Source organism: Humulus lupulus, chromosome X (genome assembly GCF_963169125.1).
Source record: "Humulus lupulus chromosome X, drHumLupu1.1, whole genome shotgun sequence".
Lineage (NCBI taxonomy): Eukaryota > Viridiplantae > Streptophyta > Magnoliopsida > Rosales > Cannabaceae > Humulus > Humulus lupulus.
Genome location: NC_084802.1, coordinates 10,377,831 through 10,400,074, shown reverse-complemented (window position 1 = coordinate 10,400,074; position 22,244 = coordinate 10,377,831). Strand labels below are relative to the sequence as shown.

General features: G+C 34.9%; 3 protein-coding genes and 1 pseudogene across 4 annotated transcripts; all 4 read right to left on the bottom strand.

Moving 5' to 3' along the window:
• Window positions 1–3,175: 3,175 nt before the first annotated feature.
• Window positions 3,176–6,730, bottom strand: LOC133807377 (probable glycosyltransferase At5g03795). Its single transcript, XM_062245671.1, has 6 exons — window positions 6,456–6,730; window positions 6,068–6,379; window positions 4,646–4,932; window positions 4,200–4,432; window positions 3,632–3,789; window positions 3,176–3,537 (listed from the first exon to the last, which is right to left on the bottom strand). The coding sequence occupies exons 1-6, from the start codon at window positions 6,606–6,608 to the stop codon at window positions 3,436–3,438; spliced, it is 1,245 nt and encodes a 414-aa protein (XP_062101655.1). The 5' UTR covers window positions 6,609–6,730; the 3' UTR covers window positions 3,176–3,435.
• Window positions 6,731–7,099: 369 nt separating this feature from the next.
• On the bottom strand, window positions 7,100–12,440 carry LOC133805486 (uncharacterized; annotated as a pseudogene).
• Window positions 12,350–13,265, bottom strand: LOC133807379 (probable glycosyltransferase At5g03795). Its single transcript, XM_062245674.1, has 2 exons — window positions 12,871–13,265; window positions 12,350–12,795 (listed from the first exon to the last, which is right to left on the bottom strand). The coding sequence occupies exons 1-2, from the start codon at window positions 13,021–13,023 to the stop codon at window positions 12,478–12,480; spliced, it is 471 nt and encodes a 156-aa protein (XP_062101658.1). The 5' UTR covers window positions 13,024–13,265; the 3' UTR covers window positions 12,350–12,477.
• Window positions 13,266–13,556: 291 nt separating this feature from the next.
• On the bottom strand, window positions 13,557–15,146 carry LOC133807378 (uncharacterized). 2 transcript variants are annotated; one of them, XM_062245672.1, is made up of 3 exons: window positions 14,617–15,146; window positions 14,339–14,389; window positions 13,557–14,045 (listed from the first exon to the last, which is right to left on the bottom strand). In XM_062245672.1, the coding sequence occupies exons 1-3, from the start codon at window positions 14,926–14,928 to the stop codon at window positions 13,656–13,658; spliced, it is 753 nt and encodes a 250-aa protein (XP_062101656.1). In that variant the 5' UTR covers window positions 14,929–15,146; the 3' UTR covers window positions 13,557–13,655. The 2 variants fall into 2 exon arrangements, with proteins under 2 accessions (XP_062101656.1, XP_062101657.1); XM_062245673.1 differs by lacking the exon at window positions 14,339–14,389 and having other exon boundaries at window positions 14,617–15,145.
• Window positions 15,147–22,244: the final 7,098 nt, after the last annotated feature.

Genomic DNA, 22,244 nt, shown 5'->3' with positions numbered 1-22,244 from the left:
TCCCAAGCATTTGAACAGAGGCTACAAGTTGCGGAAGTTAATATCTTCCTTTGAAACAGTGAAGCAGCCAGAGGAATGGCATTATGTATCACTCTCCAAGCAAAAATTCTAACCTTGGTTGTTGAAGCAAAAACACATTCCATTTTCTATCATGAGTGACGAACATTGAAGCTAAAATTGTGGGAGGGCCAGTGAAGCAAACTGGAGTGAAAATAGAGTGAGATGGGATCCAAGGAGCCGATTTAACATTGATGCTAATTCCATCACCCGCTTTTCACCGGAGTCCCTTACTAAGCAACTTTCTTCCCCAACAAATGCTTTGCCAAGTCATAGAAGGGGAATGCCCAATGCGTGCATCTATGAAAGAAGTCTATGGAAAGTAACGACCACCAAGTATTCTGCTCAGAAGAGAATTGGGATACTCACATATTCGCCAAGCCTGTTTGGCAAGAACTGCTTGATTGAAATGAACAAATTAACGAAATCCCATTCCACCATAAGACTTAGAACCACGTAAATGATTCCATGTATGCCAATGTATTTAAGAGCTATTGGTATTGGAACTCCACCAATAGTTAGAGGTAGTCGAAAGCAGCTCATGACATAAGTTGGAATGGATTGGCCACTACTTTGAGAAACATTTCACGTCCACCAATGGAAAATAACTTGTCATGCTAAGCATGCATCAATTTCCAATTTTTTTCCTTAATACCACTGACTGAAGAGTTCTTGTTTATCCCCACCCGAATAAGCAAGTAAGCCAAGATATCTCTCATGGCATTCACAAACTGGCATGCGAGCATCTGTTGGAAAGTCGATTTGGTTGTGGGCAATGTATTAGGTGAAAAAGACATAACAATTTTTTTAGTGTTAAGCTGCTGACCAGAAGCACGATGGTAGATGTCCAAAGCACGCTTAATAGCTGCACATGAGTGAGTAGTAGCTTGACAAAACAAGAGGCTGTCATCCACAAAGAGAAAGGTGCGAAACTGGAGGAGCCTGACAAGCAATAGATAACCCTCTCAATCGGCCCATGATTTCCACATATTGCAACAATCACGAAAGTCCCTCAGAGAAAATTAGAAATAGGTAAGGGGACAAAGGATCGCCTTGACTTGATGAAGACCCCTATGAGGAACAACAGAACCTGTAACAACACCATTAATAAGGAATGAGAAGCTGTAGTGGATAGGCATGACATAATATAAGTGAAATCCAATGTAAATGGAAGCCCGATTTGCCCATTTTTCCCATGACCATAGCCAAGAAAGACCACTCCACCCGATCAAAAGCTTTACTTATATCAAGCTTTAATGCAGCATACCCGTTCGAGCCCTTAGTCTTGTGCTTCAAACAATGTACCAACTCAAAAGCTACAAGAACATTATCTGTGATGAGTCGATTGGATATAAGAAAGCACTTTGAGTTTCAGCTATTACATGAGGGAACACTTGTTTGAATCTCAAGACAAGAACCTTTGCAATTAGCTTGTAGATGACAATACAAACACGGATAGGTCAGAAGCAACCCATAGTCTGTGGATTTTTAACTTTCGGTATTAAGGTTATAAGAGTTCTATTAAAAGCTGCTGGACAACCACCCTCATTAAGGACATACAAAACCACTTTGGAGACCAAAGGCCCAACTATATCCCAATTATGTTGGTAGAACATCGCAGACATACCATCAATGCCTGAGCTTTTGTCAGATCCCATAGTATTCAAAGTAGCTAAGACCTCATCAGATATGAAAGAATGAAGAAGGAATTCATTGTGCTCAGCTGTAATAGTAGTGAGAATGGTGGAGAGTGTATGTTTAAGAGCCCAGTGGTCATCATCAGAGGCTGAAAAAAGTGGAGTGAAATAAGAGGCAACCACATCAGAGATCTGCTCAATAGATGTAACCTGCTGGACATTCTCATCTAGTAGAAAATGAATCTTATTAGAAATGGATCTACAAGAAGCATGGGCATGAAAAAACTTGGTATTGTGATCTCCTGAATTTAACCAGTCAACACGTGAGCACTGCTGCCAGTATTGCTCTTCTTTAGCCAATAAATCATCTAAAAGGGCTTCAGAAACTTGAATCTCACTAGCATAGGTGGAGGATGCCACTGGATTGTTATGAAGTCAAGTGACTTTTGATTGAGCTTTGGAAATACCATTTTTCATTTGATCAAACTTTTGAAAATGCCATCTTTGGAGGGTACTAGCATAGTTATCCAAATTTGTTGTGAGTTCTTGAATTGGATTCCTTGTAAGATGCGATTGCCAACAAGTAGAGATAATAGCACTACAATCCTTTTCTTGCGGCCAAATTTTTTGAAACAAAATCGTGATTTACGCTGCACAAGAGGTTGCAGACCTAATTTAAAACAAATGGTGGCCAATATAGGACGGTGGTCAGACCCATAGTAGTCTAAGTGCTTGACAATCGGGTCTTGGAATTGTGTTGACCAAAGAAAGTTAGTAAAGCACCAATCAAGCCGTTCTCACACTAATGCAACATTATTTCTATTCCTAGCCCAATTATAATCATCACCATCATAAGGTAGTTCACGTAAATAGCAATGATCCAATGTAGATCTAAAAGCTTGCATAAGAGCTTCCTCTCTTAAAGGACCATCTGTTTTATTGCCATTAGATAGTATCTCATTGAAATCACCAATGATGAGTCATGGAGCCAATGGAGAAACATCATATAATATTTTAATTAGTGTCCAAGTGTGGCATTTATTAGACACCTCAGGAAAGCCATAGATAGCATAAAAGTGCCACCGGGGACCATGCTCAAAAGCCAAATAACAATCAAAGTGGTTTGTATTATAGGATAATAAGGATACATCTACATCATCTTTTCATAATAACATATTCCCTCCCTTTAGACCAACACGTGGAACCTCTATCCCATTATTGAAACATAAAGATTGCTTCAAATGACAAAGGACACCAGAACAAGATTCAAGCATTGTTCCAGAACAAAAATCAGATATATAAAGCAGCAAATTCAAGCATTGTTCCAGAACAAAATGACCATAAGAATCTGGACAGATCTAGTTAATTTATAAGAGTATATATATATATGTACAGAATGTATGTATATCATGTAGCTTTGAGCTTGCTATAATTTTTTGCTTTTTCCCATGATATTAATCTAATTACAGGTCAATTCTATATGCATCAACAATAACAAATTGACTAAATAAATGGCCAAAAAAATAAGCATGTTGTTGTACAAAGCAACGAGATTACAGTAGGCGAAACTTTCCTCGCATAAAGAACAAAATAATAGTGATGTTCAGTTATTTTGTTTGTCAATTTTCGTTTGTCAAAATGGGACATGTAGTATAGAGCAAAAATAGAGTTACCCTATGTTACAAGACTTTGGGTTGTGCTATGCTACAGTTTATACAAAATGAGAACATTGGAAAACTAACTAATATTTGATTACATGATGGCGTAACCAAAGATCGTACATGACCATATGAAATGCATCGTATTTGATTGGAGGTGAGTTCCATTGGAAGTGCTTCTGGATCTGATTTAAACAAGCCATGAAAAAATGCTCTTTAAATATATAAATATTTTGTAGGGGAAATGAAGTGTTGAAGTTGTAGATGTGAGGCTCTTACCTGAATCAAGTTCCTATGAAGAGCAAGAAACTCCTCATCAGGTATGTCCTTGAGAATTTGTTTAAGCTGATAGACATCACTCTCCTTAAGTACGACAGAAAATTTTCGCCAATCAAGGATGTCGTTGAATGGAAGATCATAGTAGTTGGATAATACCACTGCAAAAGAAATCAAATTAAAATAGGTCAGCAAAGAACTATTTAAAAGATCACCATAAAAGGTTCCCAAATAATCCAAGAAAAACTACAAAAGCAGTGTGTACTTTACACTTGCAAAGTAAACTATAATGACACCAGTTTCTTAATAAAAACTAGTACAATCCCCAGTACGCCCCCGCTCCCCAAAACCTAATTGACTAGTCAAACAACATCCGTTCTTTGATTCAATGAAAAGAAACAAGAGTACTCTTTAAGCAAGCAAAATATACATGAATGAAACATCATGGCATGGGCTAGCACAAAATTTCAATATTGTTTATTGGTTAAGCAAGCTGAAAAAGTATAAAAGAATGGAACATCATGTGCTGGACAGCTCACTCATTTCAAGAACAAAAGGACCAAAATCTTACCAGGAATGCATCCATAATGGATGGAATCAGTTATTCGGGCACTGTTCACCTGGGAACCGCCAGGGCATATGCAGTACTTAGTGATGTAAAATCTCTTTTGGTACAACAGATTCCCAGTAGCTCTGTTAATTCGGTTGTTTAATACATACAGCTCTGTATCATTTTCCCAAACTTGTGCCAATATAACTCGAATTTTAGAGTTTCGGTGACCAGCCCAAAATCCAAGGACAGTCCTGCAAAACATCGTTTGATTAGATGGTAAATAATATATACACAGTAATATATTAGGTTTTTCCAAAGGAAGTTAAAAGGCCTAATCCATCAGAATTAATGTGAAAAGAATGACTACAAATAGTACATAAACAAATAACCTAAGTGCTCAACAATAACTAATTGGTAACTACTACTGGATCTGGATAGCGAGAAACTAATGTCCATACTCATACCTGTTCTCCACATCATTTCCTCCAGCTGGCAGAGCAAAAGGCTGTAATATTTGAGGCAGAGCAACATCTTTGTGTGGAATGAACCCAACATCATAGCTTGGAGAGCATACAACTCGAATTGAATTCTTTACAAGAGGTGGAAGTCCTTCTGTTGCCCTAACACCGACATCATGACAAGTGACAAAAAAATGATCTGCTCCCAAGGTTCTATTCCAGTAAGGATATTTGGAAATTAAACCCTCCACATAATTCCGGACAATTATGGTCATATTCTCATAAGTTGTTCCCTACAAATATTTATAAATGCATGCTTAACCAGAAAAGGAAAATGATAACTTCTAAAAAGAGTAACACACTGTTTGATCGTAATCATGCTTATTTAGAAGCAAGCCAGCTCCAGATCTCATGTAAGGTGCAAAAGTTCAGTAAATAGGTATAAGAAAATAAACAAAACTGATGGGACATATGGAAAAAAAAAATGTAATCAGTGAAAAGAAGAGTGCCTCGAAGAACAACGCATAATTAACTAACTAGCAAAAAGAGGTACAATAATGTGAAGTAAATTTACAGAGAAGAAGATGGGAAAAAAGTGAAAAGAAACAGAAAAGAAAAATTTGTACCCTAGAATACACAGAGGTTAAGCAGAATGATTTAAATCCAGAAACATTAAGTCATGTTAATTGCATAGTCGACTTCAAAGTTTATGCCCTGAAGAAAAAGAGTTCCCCATTTAGCATTTATAATTACTTTGGACCTTCTAAGCTCAAGCACAGAAAATTCAAACACACAGGAAGAAATTAAAACATCGTCTTTACCTCCCCAACTGCATTGCATTAGTCAAGATGCTAACTAAGTAAATAACATTTCCCCCTCACATAATTATAATAAGTTATCCAAAATATATCCTTCCTTTACAGTTATAACAGTCTCAGTTACATCATACATGATACATGGACTCACAATTGTTAATAAATACAAAATCAACCCTCTATAGAGAATACATATCACAATGCTTTATCGATCCGTGCAAACGCAGAGAGTTCTTTTTTTTAGGTCATTGCATCTATTATTTTGAAACTAAATCATTCCATATCCATGATTATTAGTCCTCAAAACGCATTAATGTTCAAAGAACTTCATGGAGTACAGATCTCCACATCCATACTTTTTCAACAATTCAAACCCATCTTATAAAGAAAACCTATATTACTACCCACCACCATTACTAAGAAAGGTAACTCACATATTCTCATCCAAGTAAAAACGTTTCTAAATTCTCAGGTCCCTGGACGAGCATTGCAATTTCGAAAACTACTAGATTTTTCAAAACCTACTAAAGTGTACTACCTCAACATTTTCTCAGCAATCAAGTACAACATTGTCAAATTCTCTTAACAAATCACAACCAAATTAAGTTCATACCTTTCCCCGCATTTTATGACAGGAGATGGGAATGAAAAAGAGATCAGCTTGATCCGGATCTTCAGTACGGAATTGACTCTCTCTAATATTCTGGAAGAAATAACCCTCACTGGCATACTTTCCGGTGAGCTTTCTGGGCGTCTGATAAAAGGTTTTGGGATCTCCATCGGGATATATATACACTTTAAAATTCTTCTCCATCGCCGCGTAGTTCAATCTGAAAACCTCCGGAGAGTGGTATACATCAGAAAGCACATCCTTATCTACTTCTTCCACCCCACTCTCCGTCTCTTCTGCTATTTTTGCAGAAACCTTGAAAAAATAAACGCCAAAACGATCAGAGAAGTTGAAGAACTTAACCGGGAAAGTTGGAGTCCCAAGCAAGTACCTGAGGAGCTGGGGTAGGGTTCTGGAAGTGGATGGATTTGAAAGAGAAACAGGTGAAGGAGATTAAGCTGAAAATGGCGAGAGTGAGAAGAGATCCTCGTAAGGAAATGAAAGAGGAAGATGGCGGTGCCGGAGATTGCTTGCCGCCACTCATTGCCAGAGATTGTTCCGGACAGGTTTTTCCGGTGATTGGAAATTGGCAGTGAATCTTCTTTGGTGGGTTTTTGCTTCCCTATGCTGTGCTCCTTCAATCAGATGAAAATGTAATACTCGAAAGACAATGGGGTATTGAGTTATATAATCTTCTTCACCGTACAGTCTCTTATGATTCAAATATATATATTTTTTTATTAATATTTTTTTTACAATTTTAGTAATAAAATTACTAATATATCCCTATTCTAAAACTTAATATTAATATTACGAATAACCTCACCATGCCCCCATAAAAAAATAGTTAAAAAAAAAAAGTGGTCTTTTTTAAGAAAAGATGATAAAAATACCTTTTTTTTTTTAGATAGATATATATTATTTGTACTTACTATTCATTGAAAAATGATTAAAGTGATATTTATTATTATAGGTTAAAAGACAAGAACAAAAGTATTTTTTTTAAAACTATACTTATCTAAATGGAACCAAAAGTGTCTTGAAACTATACTCCTTCCTTTCTTCTGAATTTGTTTATATTTCTTGAGACTTTTACATGCCAATTTACAAGAAAAGAATCCTCTGCTATCTTTAAAACCAAGAAACCGTAATGTCCTACATACCTAAAGCAAAATACATTTCTGCCTTATGTACACTAAAAATAAAACCAAGACACCTCATCTTGAGATTATGCCAATGTTGATTGAGATTTGTAGAATATTAGACCAGTGTCATTTTCAAAGGTAGATTGAGACCAACATTTAATTTCTAGGCTGCAGCATGTACAGTAAAATGCCACCAGCAACTGAAACATTGAGAGACTCAAATTGTCCAGCCATTGGAATGCTCACAAGCTCACATTCCTGTTTAGATTTCTCCGATAGGCCACTCCCTTCACTACCCAAAACCAAGCACAATCGAAGATTTGTCTAAGAATCAGCAAGTTGTTGAGAAAGTTGAATGACTGGTTTCATTTCATCATGACTATCTGGATGCGCAACTAGCATTTTCGCTTGAAATTCACTTATGTGGGATTCAAGATGGAACCAACTGCCACAAACTATAGGCAGCTGAAATGAGGCACCTCGGCTTTCCCGGATTGCTTTCTCGTTAAATGGATCACAACAGCCAGGAAGTAGAAAAATTCCACCCTGTTGGATATCAAACCTGGGATTAGACTCTTCTCACATACACTCACAACAAATCACGAGCCCCCCCTCTTTTTTTTGGCTATCAAACAATCTTTAGATAGGAAACATAATTGAATAATATATGTAAAAGACGATAAACTGAATCCAAATATCAGAGATGATTGAGAAAAGGTTCAGAAGACATAACAGAAATACAAAGTAAGAATGGCTGATCTAAAGGCCATTAAATTTTGAACTAATTAGAATGGCTGATCTAAAGTTCAAAAGGAAACTTTTGAACTAATTCCATACCCATCTAAAGGCCATGGCTAATCTGACTAACGTACCAAGGTTTCCAGGATCCTGCAGTGGATAACTAAGATGAATAAGTAACATAATTTCTACAAGGTTCCTGAAATCAGTTGGCCTCAATTGTATGTTGCCATTAAATTTAAATACCAGATATGAGAAAACACACTTGCCTCGTCATATTTTAAGCAAAAATAAATAAATTAATTAATTAATTAAAGAGTTAAAAAAATGAGGAAATTACAATGAAACTCGAACATATGAGTAGTGCAAAAATCACCTGGATGCCGTCGAGGACCAGAATCCTATGTGCAACGGGGAACCATCTTATAAAGAAAACCTATATTACTACCCACCACCATTACTAAGAAAGGTAACTCACATATTCTCATCCAAGTAAAAACGTTTCTAAATTCTCAGGTCCCTTGTAACGACCCGGATTTTCAAGACTCAATAATGTGGAAATATAAATGTTTTCATTTAACAAAAAAAACTTTTTAAAAAGTCGCATGGCCATACTTAACATTTAGTTACAAACATGTTTTATAAAGATTAGAGTGAGCCTAGTTTAGGAAAATTACACAACATTTCCAAAAATAAAAAGGCTTCCCAAAAGGTCAGTCCACATGTACATTTGCAAGGAAGACTCCAGCGCTCACTGCTCTGCCTTGCCCTTGCTCTTACCTACAACATGAAACAACTAGGTAAGCGAAAACGCTTAGTAAGATCAACTTTCAAACAAAGCATGTAGAGAATTAGGGTTCCGGACCCTACACAATCAATTTCAAGAACGCTAAAGCGTCCTGGCAAACTTATGGTCATGCCTGATAACCAAGGATAAATTAATTCATATCTAGATAAAAATCCTGCACTCAGAAAAATTCCAGAACAAGCAGATATATTATATCACAACTATATCTTATCAACAAATATATCCCTGCACTCAGAAAATCCCAGAGCAAGCAGATATATTATATCACCATATAATTCGAGACCAACGCTCGACAATTTCCAACAATTCAGACGTAACGCGCCCTCCAACATAATTGCTAATCTATAAAAGAGAACCGAGTCTCCACACTAAGATCCAGCCAATAAATATTCTCATCAAGGGTAACTATCGTGTTACCTAGGGCATCGCTACTTATCCAAAAGCGTAATCCAATTTACACGGTTTTACGGAGGCTTCTATGTTAATCAGTGGTGCTGGTGAGCAGCTGCCCCTAGGGTGTTCAACCTCACTCTATCTTGGCAACCCCTAGTATCTCTAGGCACTCTCACGGAATGGCCAATATTCACGGCTGCTATCCGGGAATAACTTATCAGAGCACTTGCTCGGATTCTAACCGTCCAATGATTAAGTAAGCATGAGGGCCCCTAGGTCCCATTTATCTTGGCGCCCCTAGGTTTAACCAGCTTATCCTCATCTCATGGCCACTCGTCGCGGTAATGAACCGGACATAAATAAAATCAAGCAGTGTGACGGGGATCAACCGTCTAGGATATGACGGACTTCTACCGTTCATATTTTCTAAATCAGCACTCACTAGACTAACGTCTCTAAGCAACTTTCTATGACAGCCTATATATGTGCATGTATCCCTATACTAACATACAAGACAATAATCATTTCATGTTGCAGCCATACAATATAAGTTGACTTACTTGGAGTCCTTAGCGCTCAGCAAGTTTTCACCCTCCAACGTTCAGTCCAGTTACGCTTAGCCAATACTGTAGTTATCCATACAGTATACTCGGATTAAATATGGCACTAATAATTCATTATTATTATTTTGGGCAGTTTGGTCATTTTAATAAAAGTCATTTGTAAGGATTTATAATCCTTATTTGGTTTTAAACCTATTAAGGAAAGTTATACAAAATATTCGAGACTAAACCCTAAGTCTCGGGGAAACCTATCCTAAGGTCTCGATACCTAGGCTCGGGTATCACAATGGTATTTCCCACAATCCGCTAAAAATCTTATTCTTTCAAGGTATCGCCATTAACCCGCACTTTCGACTAGTCGGTTAAAATATGTAAGATTTTAGCCGGTATTATATCCAGAAAATACAAATAAATTCCTTAATTATTTTTAAAGAAAATAAACTCTTTAAATTTTCCTTTTATTTTTCTTAAGGTTTTAATATCTAAAAACCGTTTTAAGAAAATTGCCTAATTTGTCTTAATTAGGAAAACCGTTATAAATTTCTCATCTTGACTAATTAATTTTCCAAAAGCAATTAATCAATTTTACTTACTAGGAAAATAATTTATTTAATTATTTTCTCAAAATATAGGGTTTTAAACCCTCTTTTAATTTATTAACTATTAATAAATTAAATCTCTTATTTTTAGAAAGAATAAAAACTCTTTAATAAAAATAATTCATTTAAACTCAAAGGGATAATTTTAGTGAAAATATGATTTCAAGACTTACCAATTTATATCTTGAAATAAGCAAAATTTTACTTTTTACCTTATGTTCCAAAATCTCATTTTTACACTAAGTGTGAAAAACCTATTTTTCACATTTTTAACTACATACTTCGTTAGTTCATAACTTGAAATTTACTTACCCAATTGTTACCAAAATTTCCCAATTCCATTTTTGTTATGCCATTTAGGTCTTTGAAAAATCTTAGGTCAAAATGAGCATTTTTTATTGGTGAAATCATTTTCCAACAATGAGGTAAAAATGACATTATTTTCAAGTCCTTATTTTTTTCCAAACTTTGACAGTTAATAACTTTCAAACCGTTTAATATTTTCTTACCAAATTTTACAGTGGACTAATAGGTTATGCCAGAAATATTTCCACAAAATTTTAGAAAAAACTGGGTTCATTTGCCCTATACAGTGGCTGTCCAAATTTGGTTCCGAAAATAAGAATACGAAAAAAACAGTTTTTTACCTAAACTTTGAAATATCATAACTTACTCATTTCTAAACATTTTTTAGTGTTTCAAAAGCTCAATTTTATGTACTCAATCTCAACAACATCACAGTACAATTTAATTTTACAAAAACAATATACAGTGGCTGCTTGACCCCTTGGAAGTCACAGCTTAAAACATGTTTTGTTTTAGGGTATCCTACAAAACCCTTGGGGGTTTTGGTTCCCATTTTCAAAAATCAATACACATGCATCATAAAAATTATTAAACAACTACCATAACCTTATTACATCATCAACAAGAAACTCTAAGCATTAGATATACAAAATAATGCTTAAAACTAAAAACCCTACAACAAACTCATCAAAAGTAAACTTTTTACCTCTTTGGTGTTCTTGCTTAAGGTTTGGACCTTCCTATAAGCTTTGACTCCTTCAAAACCTTTCAAAAACCCTAACAAACTTCCCCCAACAACATAGTCAATTAGCTATTTGAAACTCTATGCTTAAAACTTTACAAAAACCTAGATTAGTGAAAGTTTACCCTAGGGAAAATACTTCCTAGACCAAGACTTAGCCTCAAAGTTTCCTTGGTGTTCTTGGGCTTGAAAAATGGAGAGAACACTTTGAAAGGTCTTAAAAAATCAGATGAGTGAATGAGAGAGGGTGGTGTGGTCGGTTGGGGAGGGATGGAAGAGTTATATACTATCTAATTTATCTCAAAAACACTCAAGTGTTTTCCTCCCACTTGCCCACTTGACTTGACTTAGTTAAAATGAGATTTTATTTTTATTAAGTTGGGTTCACACCACCTAAACACCACATGGCCGGCCAACCCTTTGCCATATATGATCATTTCATTTTTTTTTTTTTAATAAAGGTTTCATAAGAAGAAAAGTCCAAATTGGCTTTTGACACCTTTTTCACTTTTATTAAGTTTTAATCACCAAACTTAACATTAATTAATTAAATTAAATGTCTCTCACATTTAATTTAATTAATCACATAATAAAATTTAACTTAAGGTCCATTCATGGAATAAAATTCCCCATTTCGGCAAAATTAGGCATTTAACACAAAATGCCTTAAAATTTCCATTTTCTTTTAGGTTTATTATTTTTGACCAAACTTTAACTTTTATGAATGTATTTTATGCCCAAAATATAATTTCCATGATTTTTCGTTTTATTTTCCGAGATTTTTACCCGATCAGGGTTTTTGTGTCGGTCCAGGACCGAAAGTCTTATCTTGACTTTTAAAATCACAAAATTCATATTTTGGCTAGCAATAACTCATGGAATACTTACAAACAAAATATAATATTATTTAAAATAATATTCTTAACCCGGGGGAAAAATCCCGACCCGAGTCGTTTAAAGGTACCCAAAAACGTAGGACGTTACATCCCTGGACGAGCATTGCAATTTCGAAAACTACTAGATTTTTCAAAACCTACTAAAGTGTACTACCTCAACATTTTCTCAGCAATCAAGTACAACATTGTCAAATTCTCTTAACAAATCACAACCAAATTAAGTTCATACCTTTCCCCGCATTTTATGACAGGAGATGGGAATGAAAAAGAGATCAGCTTGATCTGGATCTTCAGTACGAAATTGACTCTCTCTAATATTCTGGAAGAAATAACCCTCACTGGCATACTTTCCGGTGAGCTTTCTAGGCGTCTGATAAAAGGTTTTGGGATCTCCATCGGGATATATATACACTTTAAAATTCTTCTCCATCGCCGCGTAGTTCAATCTGAAAACCTCCAGAGAGTGGTATACATCAGAAAGCACATCCTTATCTACTTCTTCCACCCCACTCTCCGTCTCTTCTGCTATTTTTGCAGAAACCTTGAAAAAAAACGCGAAAATGATCAGAGAAATTGAAGAAATTAACCGGGGAAGTTGGAGAACCCAAGCAAGTACCTGAGGAGCTGGGGTAGGGTTCTGGAAGTGGATGGATTTGAAAGAGAAACAGGTGAAGGAGATTAAGCTGGAAATGGCGAGAGTGAGAAGAGATCCTCGTAAGGAAATGAAAGAGGAAGATGGCGGTGCCGGAGATTGCTTGCCGCCACTCATTGCCAAAGATTGTTCCGGACAGGTTTTTCCGGTGATTGGAAATTGGCAGTGAATCTTCTTTGGTGGGTTTTTGCTTCCCTTTGCTATGCTCCTTCAATCAGATGAAAATGCTTGAGCTGTTTTATAGTAATACTCGAAAGACTCAAACCTCACCATGCCCCCATAAAAAAATAGTTAAAAAAAAAATTGGTCTTTTTTAAGAAAAGATGATAAAAATACTTTTTTTTTTTTTTTGAGATAGATATATATTATTTGTACTTACTATTCATTGAAAAATGATTAAAGTGGTATTTATTATTATAGTTTAAAAGACAAGAACAAAAGTATTTTTTTTAAAAACTATACTCATCTAAATGGAACCAAAAGTGTCTTGAAACTATACTCCTTCCTTTCTTCTGAATTTGTTCATATTTTTTGAGACTTTTACATGCCAATTTACAAGAAAAGAATCCTCTGCTATCTTTAAAACCAAGAAACCGTAATGTCCTACATACCTAAAGCAAAATACATTTATGTTTTATGTACACTAAAAATAAAACCAAGACACCTCATCTTGAGATTATGCCAATGCTGATTGAGATTTGTAGAATATTAGACCAGTGTCATTTTCAAAGGTAGATTGTGACCAACATTTAATTTCTAGGCTGCAGCATGTACAGTAAAATGCCACCAGCAACTGAAACATTGAGAGACTCAAACTGTCCAGCCATTGGAATGCTCACAAGCTCACATTCCTGTCGAGATTTCTCCGATAGGCCACTCCCTTCACTACCCAAAACCAAGCACAATCGAAGATTTGTATAAGAATCAGCAAGTTTTTGAGAAAGTTGAATGACTGGTTTCATTTCATCATGGCTATCTAGATGCGCAGCTAGCATTTTCGCTTGAAATTCACTTATGTGGGATTCAAGATGGAACCAACTGCCACAAACTATAGGCAGCTGAAATGAGGCACCTCGGCTTGCTCGGATTGCTTGCTCGTTAAATGGATCACAACAGCCAGGAAGTAGAAAAATTCCACCCTGTTGGATATCAAACCTGGGATTAGACTCTTCTCACATACACTCACAACAAATCACGAGCCCCCCCTCTTTTTTTTTTGGCTATCAAACAATTTTTAGAAAGGAAACATAATTGAACAATATATGTAAAAGACGATAAACTGAATCAAAATATCAGAGATGATTGAGAAAAGGTTCAGAAGACTTAACAGAAATACAAAGTAAGAATGGCTGATCTAAAGGCCATTAAATTTTGAACTAATTAGAATGGTTGATCTAAAGTTCAAAAGGAAACTTTTGAACTAATTCCATACCCATCTAAAGGCCATGGCTGATCTGACTAACGTACCAAGGTTTCCAGGATCCTGCAGTGGATAACTAAGATGAATAAGTAACATAATTTCTACAAGGTTCCTGAAATCAGTGAGCCTCAATTGTATGTTGCCATTAAATTTAAATACCAGATATGAGAAAACACACTTGTCTCGTCATATTTTAAGCAAAAATAAATAAATTAATTAATTAATTAAAGAGTAAAAAAAAAGGAGGAAATTACAATGAAACTCGAACACATGAGTAGTGCAAAAATCACCTGGATGCCGTCGAGGACTAGAATCCTATGTGCAACGGGGAACCATCTTTCACAACCTGCTTCTTGTTGCTGATCATCTAAGTTTAAAAAACTGGTAGGAATGCTCATGAGACCAATTGCTTCTATAGATTCAGTTGATTGCAACCCAGAAAGCTTTTTCATCACTGCAGAGCTCACACGCACGATACGACCAAAAAAACCACTTATCTCTTCAGGTATTTCAGCTTTATCGAGTACTAGCAAACAATCCATTTTGACAGTTTTCTCTTGTAATGATTCTTGAAATTCATATATCTCCCTAATAACATGCATAAGTCATAACTTTATCATCTGTTAATGACAGTATAGATAAGTTTTTACTGCTGAGAATGGATTAATGTGGATTTCTAATTTATAATGGCTATGCCAAAAGTGAATCTAGAAAATAAAAAATAAAGAGACATTTGAAGTGCAACCACGGTAGCAAAAAATATTCAAAACCTATAAAATCAAGAACTAATCTAGCATCTAACCTTTCCCTTTAAGCAGAAATCTCATAAACTATGATAAACTGATAATCTAATCAGTTATTAAATCTTAGGCTTCATTGGAAGATTTATCATCTACCAACTAAACTACCTTAATCCCCTGAAACCTAAGTAGGGAGTTGGTAGCATTTCGAGCTAGGAGTTGAACCAATCCTGCTATTCCAAACAATTGACATTGATGAAACAAGTATATACCACTAGTGAAGTTATTCTATAAGATTTCATTCAATATCCCCAGTAATTTAGAGATCTAGAACTTGCTAAATCAGTCAGTCCCTATGCCAGGATCCCAAAGAACAAAACTTTCTGTAACCATTTTCACCAGCCGACATTTTAAAGTTTTTCATTTTACTGGATTTTGAGGGAACTCACCTTAGGTGAATTACCTGTCTGTGAATCTTGTCTAGAAGGCAAACTAACCAAACGTTCATTCTCTGCAAAGGGTGATATGGCCAAAGAACCACTTGGACTTGTGCATTCAGATGTTTGTGGACCTTTGAATGTATAAGACAGGGATGGTTTTGAGTATTCCATCACTTTCATTGACGATTACTCTAGATACTCATGTCTTTACCTAATTTATAGGAAAACATAAGCATTTTCAAAGTTTCAGGAATTCCTAGCAATGGCTCAAAACTAATTAGGTAAAACATTAAAGATCTTGCGATCTGATAGGGATGGAGAATATTTCGATATGCAGTTCCAAGATCATTTAACTAAACTTGGGATTTTATCACAACTTACTACCCCGGTACTCAGCAACAAAATGGTGTAGCAGAACGCCGGAACAGACTTTATTTGGAAATGGTTAGATGCATGCTTAGTTACTCACGTCTACCAACTTCGTTCTAGAGACATGTAATTGAAACCGTGAATGACATTCTCAATGTGGTGCCATCTAAATCAATCCCCAAAATACCTTTAGAACACTGGAATGTTCGTGAACCTAATTTACGCCATTATAGATTCTGGGGGTGTCCCGCCCATGTCCTGAGAAAAAATGAAGGAAAGCTAGAACCACAAACTGAAGTTTGCATGTTTGTTAGCTATCCTAAAGGTAATCGGGGTGGAATTTTCTATAGTCATTCATAAAAGAAAGTGTTTACTTCTACAAATGCTACTTTTTTGGAAAATGACTATGTCCAAAACTTCAAACCACACAACAAAGTAGTTTTAGAGGACATGGTTGAAGAATTGACTCCAACCAATGTTCCAACGTGAGTTGATGATGAAATTCCCATTCTTCATGTCCAAGCGACGCAAGTCGATTTAAATGAAGAAAGTAGCACTGTTCTTGAGCAAACAGTCATGGAGCCTCGTCGTAGTGGGAAGGTTTCTAAGAACCCAGTTCGCTATGGTTTGGATGGTGAAACTAATATGGTTGTTGGTGACACTAGTGATGATGATCTGTTGTCTTTCAAACAGGCAATGGCTAGCCCTGAAAAGGAACTATGGCTCGAAGCCATGAAATAGGAAATGGAGTCCATGTACTCAAATTTCGTTTGGGATATTGTGGAAGCACCTAGTGACTTTAGGGTCATTGGGTGCAAGTGGATCTATGTAACTCCCATTTCTTTTTACAAATTATAACAATTATGAAAGATAAGAGAAGATGTTTTTATTCATACTTTTTGAGTGCATTACAATGCTAACCAAATGTTAGAGCTATTAAGTAAAGTGGAAGAATAACTAATGAATATGCAATTATAACATTCATGGGCATTTCATTAGTATAATACCCATAGAATGATGCTAAATACAAGAAAACAATCACTAAAGTTATGAAAAATAAAGAGAAATTCATGTTTTGATGATGAATTTTATCTAGAAGGTTAAGAGATGAAGAAGTTGTGCAAATAAATGGTTGAAGGAACAAGTATTTATAGGACAAAAACTAGCCGTTTATGACCGTTGGTGAATAGTGTTCATGACCGTTGGGGGTGTAGTTGTTTTCTATTATGGGATTTTAACAATTCTAAGTTGTTGAAGTAACCAACAGGTGGGAATAATTAATTTATGGGTGTTAGAGAAACTTTTTCAGAAAAGTTTGTGAGTCAAAAATGCTGGACTAAGTAATATAAGAAGATTGGGAAATTTTCATTCTTTACTATTCACCAGGTACTATTCATAGTGGGTCCCACAGTGGGGTCCGCAAGGGTCCCACAGTAGGGTCCACATGGGTCCCACAGCGGGGTCCACCCCATGGGTTCCACATGTTGACGCAGTAGTGACACATTGATGACTTAAGCAAATTACTATGCTTGATATTTTGAATATGTTATTATCCCACTATGCTTATTATTTTTAATATTTTATTAGAATAGTATCCCAAGTTTTTCCTATAAATAGCCCTTCCAAAACTCATCTTGAAATCACAAAAACCTCATTTTCCTTTCTCTTACTATACCCAAAAATCTTCTTAACATCCTTCTAAAGTTCTAAATCTCGGAGATCTAGGCGAAGTTCTGTATGTAACGCTAGCCTACGAAAACCTTTTAGGTAAGCTCTTCCCGAGTCTTTCTTTTTAGTTATTTAGTTATTATATATGAATAGATTATTTTACTATGCCGTTATAATGCCAAAAGTTATATGTAGATTATTTTATTATGCCGTTATAATGCCAAAAGTTATATGTAGATTATTTTACTATGTCGTTATAATGCCAAAATTTATATATAGATTATTTGACTATGTCGTTATAATGCCAAAATTTATATATAGATTATTTTACTATGACGTTATAATGCCAAAAGTTATATATAGATTAATTTACTATGCCGTTATAATACAAAAAAATTTATATATAGATTATTTTACTATAATGCCAAATTTATATATGGATTATGTTACCATGCCATTATAATGCCAAAATTGAAATATAAACTATTTTTTTTATGTATCTTTATAATACTAAACTTATATAGGCTATGGTCACACTTTGGACTATTTGGACTTTTATTATATGACCTTATTCCCTATTATTATGGACTGATACTATGACCTGGACATTTCCGTATGACCATGACCATGACCACGACTTTTAGACCAGGATCTTGCCATGGACAATTATAGTATGACCATATGTCTTGACATAAAATAAACAATAAAATAAGAAGAAAAGAAAAATAGAATAACAACAATTATAAACTAAAATTTCATCATGTAGATTTTATGTAAGTTAATAGTTTGTGTTTTTACCAGGAAGCTAACAATTTCTGTTGTTTTATCAAGACGCAAGGTAAGTAGAATCCTCATCTACAATACAAGTATTTTATGTGTCTTATGTGCATTTATATACTTTATATGTTAATCTGTCATATTGTTCTTATGCATAAGTTATTTTCAAGAATGTTATATTATGCATAAGCACGCTTAATGTTCACAGACAAGTTATTGAAAACGTTAAAGTAGAGGTGCTGCTTGGGAGACCTAAGTCCCAAAAATGTAAGGAGGGAGATGTACGTCCCTATATGATGAATGTTTATGAGGGAAATTCCCTATTATCATGTTTATGTTCAGGTGGGAATGTGATTCCCTATGTAATGCCGGCAGCAGCATCCTCTAGGGCCCAAAAGAAAGGAAAGTGAAAGAAAGAAAGAGAATACATGGCATGTTGCACGTTTATTTTAATGCATATGAGGTAGTTATTCTGCTTACTGAGCCTTAGCTCATCAGTTAATGTTTTGTATTGTAGGTAAGAGGCCCCAAATATAAATCGTTGATGAGTATACGTGGAACCAACATGACTGTACATATGGGGCTGACCTGAAGGGAGTGGAGTTCTGCTATGCTATTTTATAAGTAAACAAGAAACTTGGTTTTATTATATTTCATTAAAAGTATTTTGTGAACTTTATCATTTACTTAAAGCTTTAAAAGTATTTCATGAACTTTGTAATTTACATAAAGCTTTTCAATTTATCAGTTGGATACATTTTCATTTCTACGTTAAGGTGTAGTAACGCCACGAAAATGATTTATAAGAGTATTAAGATTTGTATGTAAGATAAAGTTTTTATTTAGTGGTGAGTATTGTGTGGTTTAAGGTTATAAACATTATTTATGTATTGTTTAATAAAGTTTTTGTAAATTCAGAATTTCAGTATTGTCGTATTTAGGTTAAAATTTGTTTTTACACTATATATGTATGTTAAGAAAGGAGGTCGTTACAATCTACAAGAAGAAAATATGTGTTGATGGAAATATTAAAACTTATAAAGCTCGATTAGTGGCAAAGGGTTATACCTAAAGAGAAGGTGTGGACTATGAGGACACTTTTAGTCTGGTAGTCATGCTCAAGTCCATTCGCATCCTCTTATCCACAGCAGCCGCTCTCAACTATGAGATCTGGAAAATGGACGTCAAGACAACTTTTTTTAATGGAAATATTGACAAAGTCATTTATATGGATCAACCAAAAGGATTTAATATAGATAGACAAGAAAGAAAAGTTTGCAAGTTGAATAGGTCTATTTATGGACTTAAGCAAGCTTCTCGTTCCTGTAACCTTAGGTTTGATGAAATAATCAAAACCTATGGCTTTGAACAAAATATTGATGAGCCTTGTATTTACCAACTGAAGGCAAGTCAAATAGTGATATTCCTAGTTCTTTATGTAGATGATATCTTACTCATTGGAAACAATGTTAAGAAATTATCAGATGTGAAGAATTGGTTGAGCACTCAATTCCAAATGAAGGATTTGGGTGAAGGAAGTTATGTTCTAGGTATCCAGATCATCAGGAATAGAAAGAACAAACTCTTAGCTCTATCTCAAGAAGCTTACATAGATAAAGTGCTTGAACGTTTCTCAATGAAAAATTCCAAGAAAGGACGTTTACCGTCCCGCCATGGAATTCATCTTTCAAAGAAGTAGTCTCCCCAAACTCTTGAAGAGGAAGATGCAATGAGAAAAGTTCCTTACACATCTGCAGTTGGAAGTCTGATGTATGATATGTTGTGTACTAGACCAAATATCTGCTATGCAGTGGGAGTAATGAGCAGGTATCAATCAAACCCAGGACTGGAGCATTGGATAGCAGTTAAGCATATCTTGAAGTATTTAAGGTGATCTATGGATTATATGTTAGTCTACAAGGGTGGTGAATAGAACCCTGTAGGCTACACTGATTCAGATTTTCAGACGAATGTCGATGACAGGAAGTCTACTTCTAGGATGGTGTTTACTCTTGGGGGTGGAGCTGTGATATGCAGAAGCGTAAAGAAGTCTGCAATCTCAAATTCCACCATGGAGTCTGAGTACATAGCTGCGTCAGAAGCAGTTTAGGAAATAGTCTTGCTAAAGAAGTTCTATTCAGATCTTGGTGTTATTCCAAAAATGGATAAACCGCTTGTGTTGTTTTGTGACAATACAAGAGCGATATCCAACTCGAAAGAACCTCGTAGTCACAAGAGGAGTAAGCATATAGAAAGGAAGCATCACATTATTCGAGAATATGTGGCCAAGGGAGATGTAAAGGATATGAAGATTGCATCTGAAGACAATCTTGCGGATCCGTTTACAAAGACATTACTAGAAGCTACATTTGATAAGCATATCAAGGAAATGGGATTAGTAGAATTAAGGCATTAGTTTCAATTAGTTCAAGTGGGAGTTTGTTGGGGTTTTATGCCTTAATTAAAACTCAATTTCTTTGTAATCTCATTTATTATCAATAAAAGAATAGAAATCATTTTTTGACTTGGTCAATCACTTTGCTCACATGTTTTATTTTCATGATTATTTGTTTAATATAAACTTCTATTAAATCTCGAGCATACAACTAATTGTATTTATAGTGACGTAATCACAATGGAATATAAATATGATTATATGATTAAAATAAGTTAGCCCTAAGATTAGTCAGTGCACATGATTTACACTGACTTGTCAGTCTATGATATGATCTACTTACACATCGCAGTGTTATGTTATTTCCAGAACATTAGCAAAGTAGATAAGATTAGATGTATTTGTTACATCAGACTGGATCGATATTGACAGTAGATAAGATAAGTAAACATATTGTTATTATCTATTCTAGTCATATCATATAGTTGACCATATGTCAATTCAATCTCAATTCTGAGTGGTTAGTAGTCTAACTGATTGTATTATTTGAGTTCTTTGACTTGTTCGTTACCAGCTTGCCCTACGGTCTAGCCCGTACTTACATCCTTAGAACCTGGTAGTATAATTGAGTGGGAGTGTTAATCATAGATATGAACATCTATAGCTTCTTTTGAAGAAGTGAAACGATGGTTTCCTTTTAGTTTGGTTCAATGTGCTAAATGATAGAGATCTCATTTCAGTAATTAATATGAGTTTACTGAAATATCATTTACTAGGAACTAAGTGTTTTAAGGATAAAATACAATGAGGGGTAAAACAGTATTTTAGTCTCATCTCATTGTAGACCGTCTATAGAGGATTGAGTGACAATTATGGTTGTAACAATGGATAATTAATAACGTATCTATATTGCTTATATAACGTTCTATGAATTCAAGAGTGCAATTCCGAGTCTTTAGTAGAGTCACGAGAAATTAATAAGTTAGTAAATTTATTTGTTAGATTTATGATAACTTATTGGAGCTTGATTTCATAGGCCCATGGTCCCCACTGTACCTTGGATAAAATCATCTAGATGGTCTTAATTAATTGATTTAATTATCAATTTGAATTATTAAAGTTGACCAGGTCAATTTTGGATAGTTTCACAGAGTTATGTAATTTAGAGAAGAAAAGAGAAATTATGGCAGATTTATTAATTAAGATAAATTGGTATCTAAATTAATAAATAAGTTTAAATCAAGGTTCCAATTATAAATAATTAATTTGATAAAGGATTTAAATAATTATTTAATTAATTAAATTAATAGAAAATAGTACAAGTCGGGATTTTAAGTTCAACGGGCTTATAATTAAATAAGAAACTTCACAAGCCTAAAGCCCATGATAATTTCGACCTAAGGCTATTAATTGACTATTATTTTATTGATTTTTTATTAAATAAATGACATAATTGAGTCTATAAAAGGAATGCTAAGTGAGAGATAAAATCACAAGTCAGATTTTCTGAAACACGAGTTTCTGATAGG